We start from the raw sequence: 15,009 nt of genomic DNA on the forward strand, positions 1-15,009 counted from the left end.
TTGTATTATTATCAAGTCCGGATCTTCAATACATCTTTGATCATAGATGCATTCATCAAATTTTCAATTCTTTCAAAGCTTACAAAACATACACACACACACACACACACTGGCGATAGATATATGAAAATTGGATTGAATGGACTTTTGGAAAATTAAATTGCCACACATAGCTATAGCCGATCAGCCAAACGAGAAACCAAAACCAAAAAAAAAAAAAAAATAAAATAAAACACTAACAATGGACAACTCAAAGAGAGAGAGAGCGAGGAAGAGAATATTACGTCAGAACCAAAAACAAATTTTCTTTCTATTTATATCGGATGCAAAAAAAAAGCAAAAGGGGGAAAGCAAGAATGTGTGTGTGTGTGTGTGTGTGTGCGTTAAGACAAATTGCCCAAGCCAAAGCAAGATTGATCATTCTAATGTTTTGGACAACAACAGCAACCCAATGAAAAGAATGAGAAATTCAATGAAAATGAAAATAGAAAAAAAAAATTTATTCGAGAATCGTGCACGAATCCTGTGGAAATAACTATCGAAAAAAAAAATATTCGCGATATGTCAATTTTCTATTTCGATTCAATTTCAATTTCATTCATTCATTCATTCATTCATCTTTTTTCTTTCTCTTTATTTATCCCTCGTTCAATTATAATCACTGATGATGATGATGAAATATTTTGTTTTTTTTTTCGTCGAAAAAAAAAATTCATCGTTTCCTGGATTGCACTTGTCCACGAATATATACGTGAGATTTATTTATCTTGAAATTTCTATGAGAATCGATTCATCAAAATTTTTCTCTCTGATTACTCGTGTTGTTGTTGTTTTTTTTTCTTCTAAATTCAAATCGAATCGGGTGATTGTTGTAGAATTTTCTTTGTATTTTTTTTTCACTTGAAAAACCCGAATGAATTATTCATTTGAAAATACATTTTTCTATGGAAAAAAAAGAGAAAAAAAATCCATCAAATATGTGAATCTCTTTATAATCATCAATGAACAAATTACAAATTGTGTGAATAACATGGATCATCATCATCCATACATCAATCAAATAATGAAAATTTAAAAGAAAAAAATGAATGAAAACAAAAAAAACGATTCTTTTGCATAATTCAAAATTAGATTATAAATCTTTGAAGAAAAAAACAAGCGATGATGATGATTTTAAGGAATACTTATTCGAGAGTAAATGTCTCAAAATTTTCATCTCGTTGAATTTCATGAATCCGTGGTTCGATCTATCCCATTGAATGACAATGTAAACACAGGGATTTTTTTCTGTTGTTGTTGAACAACGAATATGTCATTCTAACGGATTTTTTTTTTGGGGGGGACTGGAGAATAAAAACAATTAATTAAAATTGATTGGACCAAATAGATGTATGTATACATCTGGGATGATTATGCATAACGATGCTGTGTGTGTGTGTTTTCATCATCGTTTGTCATTTTTTTTTCGTTTTTGTTGTTGTAGTGGCAGTTTGAAACAGGCCGATATAACAAAAAAAAATTTCCATTTATTTTACTTTAAATGTGACACATTTTTTTCAATCTATATATATGAATATGAATATTAATCCGATCAAAATGAAAATTTTATTTTTTTTTTTATTATTCAAAAATTAAACACAACACATTGAATATGTAAAGTGGAAGAGAAAAAAAAATCCATTTGAATTTTTTTTGAGGGTTTCTGTAGAATGGAATGAGAGTAAAAAAAAATCAGAACAGACACTGTTCCAAAAACAGGCCCATTAGGCACAGGAGTACATGTATGGTGATGAAGAAAAAAAAAATTGACTTATGGTGTGAGAATATGAATATGGGCAAGCAAGATGAGATGGATTGACAGATGATCTTAAATCATATATATATATTGTGGCCTTGGCAAAAAGAGATCGATTGGTTTTTTTTACTCCTGTATTTTTTTTTTTTTTTTTTTGTTATTTTAAAAAAATAAGCATCCGACGATATCAACAGAGATAATGATGATGATGATGATGGCAAGTGTCGTTGACAATTGCCACCATTATTTCTACTGTGTTATTCAAGATAAGCATTTTGATTTGAATTCGAATCTGAATTGTTTTGATTAAAAATTCACACACACACACACACACACACACACACAAACATGCTAATCAAATAATGATTGAATGTTTATCATCATCATCATCACCATCATCACGATGCTGATTGTTGATCCTGTTCCAAACACACACACACATTCATTCACATAAATTTCTGACCAAATTCATTTCATAAGAAATGAAAAAAAAAATGTAAACGATAAATAGGAAATGGCCATCCCCTAACACCAGGATCATCCACTGCCCTTGTTCTTCAGAAAAAAAAATCAAACCAAACCAAACCAGAAAAACGATCCAGAAGTAGTGAATGAAAAAAAAATTGAATTGAATTGAATTGAATTGAAATGAAATCGAGATATATATGAATGTGAATGTGAGCAAACGACATTTTATTTTATATATTTATTTTAACACAATAAATTACTTTTTTTTCTGTGTGTGTGTGTGCACACACTCGTTATTCTTGAACAAAAAATAATAATCAATCAAAGTCAAAAAATATACGGTATGCACAATACACACACACACACACACACACACACACACACACACACTAATAATAAAATAGAGTTTGATCCAGAAAAAAAAAGTTTGAATGATGACGATGATGATGATGGCCGATTCAAATGAATCGTTCGTTTTATTTTTTTTCGCGTGTTGCAAAAATTTTTTTTTCTTCGTATTTTGCCCATTAAATCCCTTTATTCTCTCTCTCTCTAAAAAAAAAGTTTTTAATTTCTTTTTGCATCATCATCATCGTGTAAAATATGGTTGCCTTTTTTCAACCATCACCTTCCCCTGTAGTTGTGTGAATTACAATTCTTCATCTTTATCATCATTGTAATATCTACGACCGATTACCACCATTATTACTACTACTACTACTACTACTACTACCAACCAGCAATTATTAACAGGGGCCAGTAACAGGACATGGAAAAAATGGACCAAAGGCGTTTATATCGAGAAATAAAAATACATATTACACATCAGAAGGGCCATATATACACATTTATTTATATTGTCATCCAATCACATGAAATGAAATTGAACGAAGAAAAAGAAGAAGAAAAAAAATGAATGAATGAATGATGACAATAGAATCAAAAAAAAAAATGGTAATCAATCATTCAAACTATGGAGAGAGAGAGACTGATAACGAAATGAAAATAGTTGGAAAAAAAATCGATACGACAATGATATGGTGAGCAAGTAAAAAAAATGAATATTTGAAATGAAATAACTAAAAAAAAGCCAAGTTGACAACAACAACAACACACACACCATGATCTTGATCGTTCAACGATTCATTGAATTGAATAATATTATTTTCAATGAATAGCGATAACAACAACAACAACAACAATAATCATCTTGGAAATCGAAATTGATCGATCCAAACTTGAATCAATTTACAATTGTCACTTTCACACACACACACACACACACACACACACACAGAGAGAGAAAGATATGGACATTACATTACATAATGGCCAGGTGTTTTTCAGCTTAAAAAGTTTTTTTTTTCTTCTCTGTAATGGCAAAAAAAAAATAACTGAGAAATAACCAAACAAACATCCACAAATAATCAACTTAAACATTGAAAACATCAACAAATTTTCTCACCTTTATGACAATTTATTATTAATGGTAAATTTCAGAAACGACGACGACAACTACAAGTCATCTACATTCATTCTCTCTCTCTCTCTCTCTCTCTCTCTCTCTCTCTCTCTCTCTCTCTCTCTTGAATTTCCTGTTTTTGTTGTCATCGTCGTCGTCGCCGTTGTCGTTGTATTGGTCATATATAATCACAAAATCTAGGAAGAAAAACATATGCAGAACCAAACGAATGAAGAATGGATGGTCGGAAAAAAAACATCATCAATCGTCATTAAGAGGATCGAATTTTTGACATTCGATTGAATTCAAAATGACACAAACACACACACACGCACACACAATGGTTACAAAACAACAAATCAGCTTCGAGCAAAAAAAAGATTTTTATTTCAATGATTGGTTTGTGTTTTTTTCAATCGAATACATGTTTCATTTTGGTCATCTCTCTCTCTCTCTCACTCTCACACACACAAATATTCAAATTTTATCATTCATCATCAATATAGATCAATAATGGTTGTGTGAAAATTGATTTTTTTTCTCTCTGTCTCTCTTTGGTTTACAGTCAGTGGTAGGTTGCATAATAATTATTATTATGGTGATTATGATAATAAATAATAAGAATATGAATAGAATACATTTCATATAAGGATAAAATACAAGATTTGTGCGTGTGTGAGTGTGTGTGGTCATGTTTTTTGTTTCAATATTTGTGTATACGTGCATTATGTAGTGATGATGATCATCATCGTGTCATCAAGGTGTTGTTGACAGGTAGATATATATGCGAAACAGGAAATACTGGTGCTGTGTGTTGTGTGAAAAGAGGAAGAATCATATAAACTATTCTATAGAAGATTATCACTATAAATGAATTTGTGGAGAATTGATTTTAAGTAGAAATTTTTTTTGTTTTGTTTTGTTTTGTTTATGTGCATGTGTCAGCTATTTTTCTTTCTTCAGGTTTTTTTTCCAGAATTTGTTATTATTATAAAACACGTGTTTGTGTGTTTGTGTGTGTGTGTGTGTGTATGGATAACAACAACAACAACAGAATATCAGCCAATAGAATGTGTGTGTGTGTGTGTAAGTGTGTGTTTCAAAATAAATAGCATCATCAGCATCAAATGGAATGATGCAAACAAACAAACAAAAAAAAGTTTTGTTTGTTCCAAGAACAACAACAACAACACCATCACCACCGTCATCATTAAAAAGGAATCGAATGAAATGAAAGATGGAAAAAAAATTAAAAAAAACAAAACAAAAGATCAAAGCAAGAAAAAAAAATTTTCATTGGTGATGACAATACAAAAAAAAAGTGATAATCCACAAATTTAATTAATTTTTATGACAACAACACATTGACATCAAAACACACACATACACACACACAGACACAGACACAGGCAAACATTGAATATAATAATTTTGAAGCATTCATCATCACCATCATCATCATCAGCAGCAGCAGTACAGTTAAATTTCTATTTAATTAATTAATTAAGAATAGAATATAATAATATGCATCATCATCATCATCATCATCCATTGATTGTTTGTCAGTTGATAATAATGAAAAGAAAAAGATTGAAACGATGATGACGACGCCCACCTTGACGTCCAAATAGCACAATTCTCTTTTTTGAATGAGACAAAAGAATTTTTTTTTCCATCGTTTCTCTTTGGTTTTTTGTTTTTTTTTTTTTTTTTTTTTTTTTTGGTTTCATTGTCGATCGATTGTTACATGTGTGTGTGTGTGAATATAATAATGTGACAGCAAAACAATAGAATCAATTGTAACAATTATTATTAAAAAAAAAACTTCATGACATTACCCAAACAGTGAATTCTGGCAATGACATCCAGCACATACATACACACACGGCATGAATTCTGTATCTGTTTTTGTTATTGTAGAAATTCTTGAATTTTCTAAAAGTTTTTCATTCCATTTTATTCATTCGCTTCATCATTTACCAGCTACTAATTGTTTCTATATACGAATAATTCCAGCCAAAAAAAAAAATTATTGCCAAATTAATTTCATTTCATCGGATTCTTGTCTTGTGTCCACCCCTCTCTCTCTCTCTCTCTCTCTCTCTCTCTCTCTCTCTCTCTCTCTCTCTCTCTCTCTCTGGTTCATATATTCGTTCATCGTTGTCACGCTGGTTATTCTATTTAGGCTGTCATCAAATGATGATGATGATGCTGACATTAGATATTGTCCGTTTTTTTTTTACTTCTTTTTTCTTCATTCCATATATCCATTTTCATTGTTGATGACAATGATGATAGAGATGATGATGATGTTTGTTTGTTTGTTTGTTATTGACATTCTACGTGTTTGCTGTTTTTATATTTTCTTTTTTTCGTAGTATGAATGACATGAATATGTGTGCATGTGTGTGAATGAGTTGAAAAAAAGGCCACACGACAACAAACAATGAAATTGATCATGATGATGATGCACAATCTGTTCCAATTTAATTATAATCGGGTTCGTTCATTCATTGATTTGGCTTGGTTATGTTGTTGTTGAAACAATAAAAAAAAATTTCAATGATGATGACGTGTGTGGGTGTGTGTGTGTGTGTGATGTGACAAGCTATTTTTTTTTTTTTTTTTGGTTGGAAAAAAAATTTTCTAAAAAAAAGAGTTTTCAATGTGTGTGTGTGTGTGTGCGTGTTTGTTTGTTTATTGTTTGATCGGGTTATGGATCAGATGAATTCTGTTGTTGTTGTTGTTGTTGAGGCATCTAGAAAACTGAAAATTGCTTAAATAAACATTTTGTTATCACTATTTATTCATTTTTGTATGCCTGGATAATTTGAATTTCAATTCAGTGATGATTTTCTTTCTATGACAAAAAATTTTTTTTTTTGTTTTTTTCGGTTTTTTTTCCAATGAAAAATCAAATAAATGGCTGAATTTTGGGCTTAATTTCGTTGGGCGTATATGTATACTGTGTGATATCATAATTCGTGGTGGTCTCATCAGGTGTGTGTGTGTGTGTGTTCCATCTTTAGCAAAAAAAAAAAAAAAAACAATGATGAAAGTCTCAAGTTTGAAAAGAAAAAAAGAAAGAAAAGAAAATTTAAATTACAAATTGATAAAATTCAAATTCATTTCCCGAAATAAAAATGACCAAAAACGGAAAACTAAATTTCAATCAATCAGCTTCATCCGATGAAGATGACGAAGATGATGATGATGATGAAGTTGATGGTGATGGTGATGGCGATGCTGATGATGATAATCGTGATGGTGATTGTTGTTGTTGTTGTTGCTGTTGCTGTCCAGTTGTTGTCGATGATGATGATTGTTGTGCCTGTTGTTGTATTGTTGATGGCGTCGGTGGTGTAGGCGGTAACGATGATGATGACAATGATGGTGGTGATAATGCTGTTGTTGTTGTTGTCGGTGATTTGTTATTATTATTATTATTGCCATTGTTATTTGTATTTTGTTGTTGTTGTTGTTGTTGCTGTGATTGGCTATTTTGGTTGGTCATTGACCCATTATTATCATTAGATAATGGTGAGGATGATGATGATGATGATGAGTTATTATTATTGTTAGCAACTATTGTATTATTATTGACTGTTTGTGGACTATATTGTTGTTGTTTGTTATTGTTACTATTATTGGCCATTGATAAATTATTGTTATTATGACTGCCCATTTGGGTTGTCGTTGTTGTTGTTGTTGTTGATGTTGTTGTTGCTGATGATGATGATGATGATGATAAGGTTGTCAATGTTGATTTTTTACTACCACCATGATGATGTTGATGTTGAAGCTCGTTCTCTAATTTACGTCGAAGTTTACGTTCTTTTTTAAATCGTTTCTGATATATTACTATTGATGGAATGGTTTCATTTCAATAAAAAAAAAAACAAAACAAAAAACAAAATTACACCAATTCTACAATCCATTGGTGTATGGTGATTGTATTGTTATTTACCTCGAATTTTTTGCTCTTCATTCAATTGTTTTTCCACATGTTCACGTAGTTCACGTTCACGTTCCAATTGATTTGAATATTCATTACGTATTTCAGCTATACAGAAAAAAATTTCAAAAAAGGAATAAAAAAATCATCATTGGAATTTTAGAAATTCAACATTCTTTATTCGTGGTGGTAAAATATAATTTTTTTCCTATTCATTTCATTTCATTTTATTTTGTTTTGTTTCCCATTTGAAAAAAAATTATATATTTATGGAATCTGAACCAACCAAGAGAAAAATTCAGAAAGATTCAGAAATTATGTAAGACACGTACACACACACAAACACACACACACACACATAAACATCTGCCATTATAATAATGATGATGATCATCATCATCTTCATTATTATTTTGTTTTGATCCCGTGTGGATTTTTTTTTTGTTTTGTTTTGTTTTGTTTTGTTTCGTAGCCTGGGTAACCCTTTCATCATTTCTCATTTTTTTTTATTTCACACATTTTTTTTGTTTTGTTTTTTGTTGTTGTTGTTGTTGTTGTTATTGCATCATTGAATCGCATATCATTCATTCATTAGAAAAATATTTAGTTGATGATGTAACTAAATAATAATATTTTGCATGCAATTTTTTTTTTACTTTCTTTCTTCAGGATGAAAGAATTTGAAACTTTTTCCAGTGTGTTTGAATGTGTGTGTGTGCAATGCATTATAACGAAACTCAAATTCGTGGATGTGAATCGGATAAAAAAAAAAAAAAGAATGAATGAATGAACGTGTATAGTGAACGCATATGAGCGTAAAAAGTGATTTAATCCTTTTTTCTCATACGGGTATATGTTTTGTGTGTGTGTGTGTGTGGGCAGGGGACGTAAATTCCGTATGGAATGGAATCAAAAAGAATTTCGTGTGTACGTGTGTGGTATGAATCAGGAATCATATCTCAAAAAAAAGTCAATTGTTGTCAGTTATGAAAACAAAAAACAACAGTGAAAGAAAGTGGAAAAAAATGTATGATGTTCCTGGATCCGGATCGTTGTATGGTGGTGGTGGATTTTTTTTTTTTTTTTTTTTGGTCAAACAAAAAAGTGAGGAAAAAAACAAAAGCTTTTTTTGCTGTTTGATGTGGTTTTATGTCTGATGAAATGTTACACGAATACGAATTGATTCCAGAAAAAAAGATCCTCAGGAATCCGGATCATTCATGTTGTGTGTGTGTGACTAAAAATTTAATTTATTTCTATTCTCTATTAACTTTAACTTTTGTTGTTGTTATTGTGGGGGTACCCGTGTGTGTGTGTGCGGATATTTCTTTTCGTTTTTTTTTTCGTTACTATGAATTTGATGTTAATTTCCGTATGATGATGATGATGATGATAATCGACGATGGATATGATGATATTAATATATAATAATGGTTCAACCGTAGAATTTTCTGGTTTTTCAAATTTGATATTGATATGATTCTCTTTTTTTTCATTTTTTTTTCATTCTCTTTTTTTCTGATTATAATTTCGAATTCATATTCCGGGAGAGTGGTGGGTTTTTATTACAAAAGAGTTTAATTATCTTTCTGGGTTTCATTTTCTCATTTTTTCTATTTTGGCTTAGTATGATGGATTGAGTTTCTTTTTTTTCATTTATTCATCCATTCTTTTTTTTTTTTTTTTTTGGTTTCTCATTCATCCGAAATGTGATTCCATTCAAAATGGCTATAGAATTCAAAGATGACGATGATAAAGATAAAAGAAAATCAAAAAAGATGTATGAAATGAATTAGCCAAGTAGTAGTAAACTCGTGTGGCCATAATCCATAATAAGTAATAATCATCATCATCATTATAATCGACTGTTTTTTTCTGATTCTCTCACATTTTCAAAATATTTAAATGAAAAAATTTTTTTTTTCTATTTGAAAAAAAAATTCTATGGTGGTCTTTCTGCAAGTGTGAATGTGTGTGTGTGTGTGCCGAAAAGATAATAAAATGCGAATAATTTATTCATTTATGATCAAGTTCATGGTTGGTTTTTTTTAATTGAAAACCATTATCATCATTATGGAAACGAAATGACACTGTTTTTTTTTTGGATGGTATCGATGGGTCTCTGTCGATTGTTTTTTTTCTCTCTTTCATAATAAATTGATCTGATCTGATTTTCAAATGGCAATTATTCAACGGATTTTTTTTTCATGTTTTATTGCCAAAAAAAAATATGAATGTGTGAGCCTTGGATATCTATCATAGTGTATGAATGATAAAAAAACGCGTGTTTCGTATTAAAATAATATTTGTGTGTGTGTGTGTGTGTGAGTGATAAAAAAAATGGAGGATTTTTTAAATTCTAAATAAATAAAAAGACATATGTGCATCACACAATAACACTAACCTTTTTGTAACTGAAGTTGTGCTTGTTGTTGTCGTGCATTATGTGCTGCAATAGCTAATAAACCTTCAATATTTCGTAATAATGTCTCTAGACAATGTTCCGGTTGTTGATGCGATTGTTGTTGCAATGATTGATTCAACAATTGATGTACGGCCGTTTGTTGTTGTAATGACTGTCCAATAATCGATGATGTTGATGATGCTGCTTCGGCTGCTGCTGCTGCTGAGCTCGTTGTTGTGGTTGCCAATCCATTCGATATTGAGGATTCAATTGTTGAATTATTATTTTGATTACGATGATGATGATGATGATGGTGATGAGGATTATCAAATGGATAATTTCGTCCAGTTATACCATTGTTTCCAATACCTTGGCATTTATGGAAAAAAAAACAAAGGTTTATTTCAAGTTTTATTTTCCACCATTCTAATATTTTACTTACCATTATAGTTAAGATTATCACTACGATTACTACCACTACCACCACTATGATTACTATCAACACCATCATCATCGCGATTATTATCGTTATCATTATCATCATCATCATCATCGGTTGTATCAGCATCATCTTCATCATAATCATCAATATTTTTTATCGATCTTTTTGATGATGATCGTATTATTGATTGACCAGCATTATTGTTGTTGTTGTTATTGGATGAACCATTGATCAATGATGATTTATGTGTCGATTGATCTGTATCATTATTATTTGAATTATGAAATAAAGAAGATTTATCCAATGAACGATTTTTCGAATGATGATGATGATGATCCATTTTATTATGTCTTCCTGATGTTATATGATGATTTTCATTACTACCACCATCATCAATACCAATTGTTGATGATAATAAATTGTTTGTCAATGATTTTTCATTGATCAAATCACTGATACCACCATTCAAAGATATAGTTGGTGTAGCCGAATTACTTGAATTGCCATTATTATTGTTGATGGAATTTGAATTCAAATTATTTTTATCAAATGAAGCGGATCCATTCAGGAAATTATTAGCCGCTGCTTGTAGACCATCAATACCGGTTAAAGAATTACGATTACTTAGATTCAATGCAGCTGCAGCTGCCGCTGCATTCGGTAAATGTTGTTGTTGTTGCGATAATAACCACAAATATGCTGCAGTTGGATTAAAATCAGCAGCGGCTGCTGCCGCTGCAGCAGCCGCAGCTGCAGCTGCCGCAACTGCCTGTTGTTGTTGTTGATGATGATTATTATCCATTGTCGTTCCAGTTATCGAATTGGTTGATGATGATATTGTTGGTGATGTATTCGAACCACCGATACCAATTCCATCATTATTTCTATTTCCGCCATTACCCAAAGAAGATAATGATGATGAACCAAAATTTCCTGAATTATTTCCAGTTATTGTTGTAGTTGTTGATGATGATCCAACAGCTGATGTCGTCGATGTTGTTGTTATCGATGGTGACGATGAATAATGTTGTTGTTGTTGCTGCTGTTGTTGATGATGTGGCTGATGATGATGATGATGATGATGGTGATGGTTATGTGGAGTGATACCTGGTGGTGGACTACTGTTACCAAATCTAGAACAAAAAAAAATGAAAAAGCGAAAAAAAACCAAAACGAGAATTGATTAATCTTTTTTTTCTCTCAGCTAATTATTTATTATCATGATCATTATTATTTTTTTTTCCCAAAAATAAGCTAAAAAGGGTATTTCATCATATCTTGTTTGTCGTAATAATTATTCAATGTCTATTTCTCTCTTCTGTATTTCTATCTTTTATTCAATGACATTATCACCGACAATCATCAACAACAACAACAACAACGAACGAACGAACAAGTATAGAAAGGGCTCCAGAAACAAAACAGAAAAATTTGCATAGAAAAACCATTACAATCCCTTATTTTTGATATTATGAGGGATTATATAAGCTGTATGCATCAAACGATGATGATGATGATGATGATGATCCGGATACAAATAGTTCAAAGAAAAACAAGCGAAAAAAAAATTTTTTTTTTCTCTGAATCAACAACAAATAACAACGTCTTTTTGACAGCTATCCTATACTATTTCAATAACCAAGAAAAAGACGAAGACGATGATGATGATGATGATTCAGAAACGTGACATTTGAAGGGCTCAGTTGGTGGTGATGGTTCCAAATTATCTATATTGTTAAAAAAAATAAAGCAAATTGGTACTTTCTGAATGTTATTTGCTCTCTCTCTTTCTGTCTATGGCTGTGAATAAAAATGATAACAACGACGACAATAATAATATCCGTGTGTAACCAAAAATGGATCATCATCATCATCCTGAGTGAATGACTGAGAGTGAGATAGAGAGGGGAAGAATAAAAAATAAATAAATTTTTTTTTTGCTTTGTTTTAAATCATATTATCTTTCAGAAGACACACACAGAAAAACTTGCTGGCATGAAATTCATCGTTTTTATTGAATCAAAAATAGAGAGAGACAACGAATATATTGGAAATGAAATAGAAACACACACACACACACATCTCTAAAAACGAATGAAATTCAAAACAAAACAAAACCAAAAAAAAAACGAAAATTCAGGGATCTGTTTTTTGTTTGTTCAAGTGATTGTTTTTTTTTTGCTGTTGTTCAATCATTCTCATGATGATGATCATCATCATATTGTTTCATTCTTGATTGAATGGAAAAAAAGAAAATCCAAAAAAAAAATTCTGGTGACTTTAACGATCATACACACACACACACATACTTATTTTTTCTGGTGTAAAAAAAATCAAAAAAAAAATTGAATGAATTGAATTTGGCTACTGTGTGTGTGTGTGTGTTTGTATCGAGAAAGGAAACCATAAAATATATGGCCCAAATAAACAAACAATACAAATATTGAGCTGTATGTCTGTCTATTTGGTATGTGGATAACGACAAAACAAAACAGAATTTTCACTAAAATCTTTATGTTCATCATCATCATCATCATCATTATCGCCATAATGACTGGGCACATTTATTTCATTTCATTTTCGGTTTGGTTTTATTTATTTGTTTGTTTGTTTGTTTGCATCCTGTAAATGTCAATAATAAGACTTTTAAGTATTTTTTTTTCCATCGACTGGTCACACATAAATCAATCCCAAATGAAAACAGAACAGAAAGATTTTTTTTTTGTTTTTTACTTATCAAGCATATATCACCGAGAATTAAGTTTTTATGTTCAACTACTTTGTTTTTAGTTTATGTCTGTTTTTTTTTTGGAATTTAGAATTTAAAAACAAATAAAATTTTACTAATAGTTGAAATGAATCAAATTGTATCATGTGTGCGTGTGTGTGTGTGTGTGCAAATGATTCGCGGATATGAAATCGCATACACACACACAACCAATTTGATGAAAAAAAAACGAAGAAAAGCACGAATATCAAAATCCAAAACACTCACACGCACACACACACACACATATGAAAAGAATAAAAAAAAATAAGAATCGACCAACTAAGTGATTGATCATTTCAATAAATAAATTGATTACAATTTGTCCGATGCTTTTCGTTTGTTTGTAATTTGTTGTTTTTGTTGTTGTTGTTGTTTCACTTGCTCATTACAACACATTGACTATGTTGATGTGGCGGATGTTTTCAACACACACACACAAACACACAAAAGTGATCGATACATCTTTTTTTTTTGCTCATTCGTTCAAATTCGATATATATGATTGCGTGCATCATCATCATGAATGATGGCACCAGGAAAAAAAATGAACGATTGATTTCGTTTCAATTTGTTGTATATGTATATACGATTGTGGTAAATCGAAATCGAGAGAAAGAAATCAATTTGTCTATTAAATTATCATTAGGGATGTCCGAGAAAGAAAGAAAACTTTTTTTTTCGTATCCACAAACAAACGCACACACACACACACACAATATGATGAGGTGTCTGACAGTTTTGGTTTTTTTGTTTTTTGGTGATGCATTACAAGAATACCGCAGAATAACATTAAATTCTTATTATTATTATTTTATACAAGTCAGTCAAATAATAAAATTCCTTAATTTGAGTGTGTTTGTGATCTCATTGATCATCATTCAAAGACATACATACATACACACACACACACATTAGCTAAATTGAACATATAATGTTTGCATTATAACCACCAAAATAATCACTAAAAATATAGCCATGATCGACCAACTACCACCATCACCATCACCACCACCACCATCACCATTACTGACATTATCATCATCAGCATCGAAACGCATCAATAATAACATTGTCCATACGAATAACCAGCATAAAAAACCAAACAATTGATCGCGTGTATGATGACGATGCCTATGGTGGTGATGATGATGATGATGATGAATCGTGTATAAATTTTTGTTTCCATTATTATTCCTGGATTTTTCCATATTTACGAACAAATGTTTGATGATGATGATAAAAAAGAATGAGAAAGAAAAAAATTACAGATAAAGAATGAAATGAAAATGAATCAATCAATCAAAGAAAAAAAAAATAAAAGCAAAGGCAAACAATCACACATCAAATACAGAATAAAAGTAATATGGATATGGACGAGTAGAATGGAAAGAAGAAAAAGAAAAAGAAAAAACCACAAATAAATTTTCGGCAAAAGAACAAAGTTTATATCATTATCATTGTGTTTGTGTGTGTGTGTGTGTTTGATATAATGAAGATGTTATCATTATCATCATCATCATCATCATCATGAAAAGTGTCAATTAGTTGGTTGAATGAAAAAAATGAAATTTTTGTTTTCTATAAATTATGACATTTAAATTGGTATATATTAATAATAATTCGTGAAATCAATTCCCGATCATCATGATGATATATGAAGATGTTCTTGTTCAACAATTTAATTCAATTTCAAAAATCAAAAAAAAAATTCGT

At 30.5% G+C, this 15,009-nt stretch overlaps 1 protein-coding gene across 2 annotated transcripts in view; it reads right to left on the reverse strand.

Moving 5' to 3' along the window:
• Positions 1–4,103: 4,103 nt before the first annotated feature.
• LOC124498343 (uncharacterized) overlaps positions 4,104–15,009 on the reverse strand; it is a 29,512-nt gene continuing 18,606 nt past the window's right edge. For both annotated transcript variants that reach the window (XM_075729271.1, XM_075729270.1), the window contains 4 exons: positions 10,527–11,659; positions 10,085–10,453; positions 7,693–7,788; positions 4,104–7,586 (listed from right to left, as the gene is read on the reverse strand). In XM_075729271.1, the coding sequence (XP_075585386.1) occupies positions 6,898–7,586; positions 7,693–7,788; positions 10,085–10,453; positions 10,527–11,659 (2,287 nt within the window). In that variant the 3' untranslated portion in view covers positions 4,104–6,897. The remainder of the gene's footprint in view (positions 7,587–7,692; positions 7,789–10,084; positions 10,454–10,526; positions 11,660–15,009) is intronic.

The sequence above is a fragment of the Dermatophagoides farinae genome, chromosome 3, assembly GCF_024713945.1.
Source record: "Dermatophagoides farinae isolate YC_2012a chromosome 3, ASM2471394v1, whole genome shotgun sequence".
Lineage (NCBI taxonomy): Eukaryota > Metazoa > Arthropoda > Arachnida > Sarcoptiformes > Pyroglyphidae > Dermatophagoides > Dermatophagoides farinae.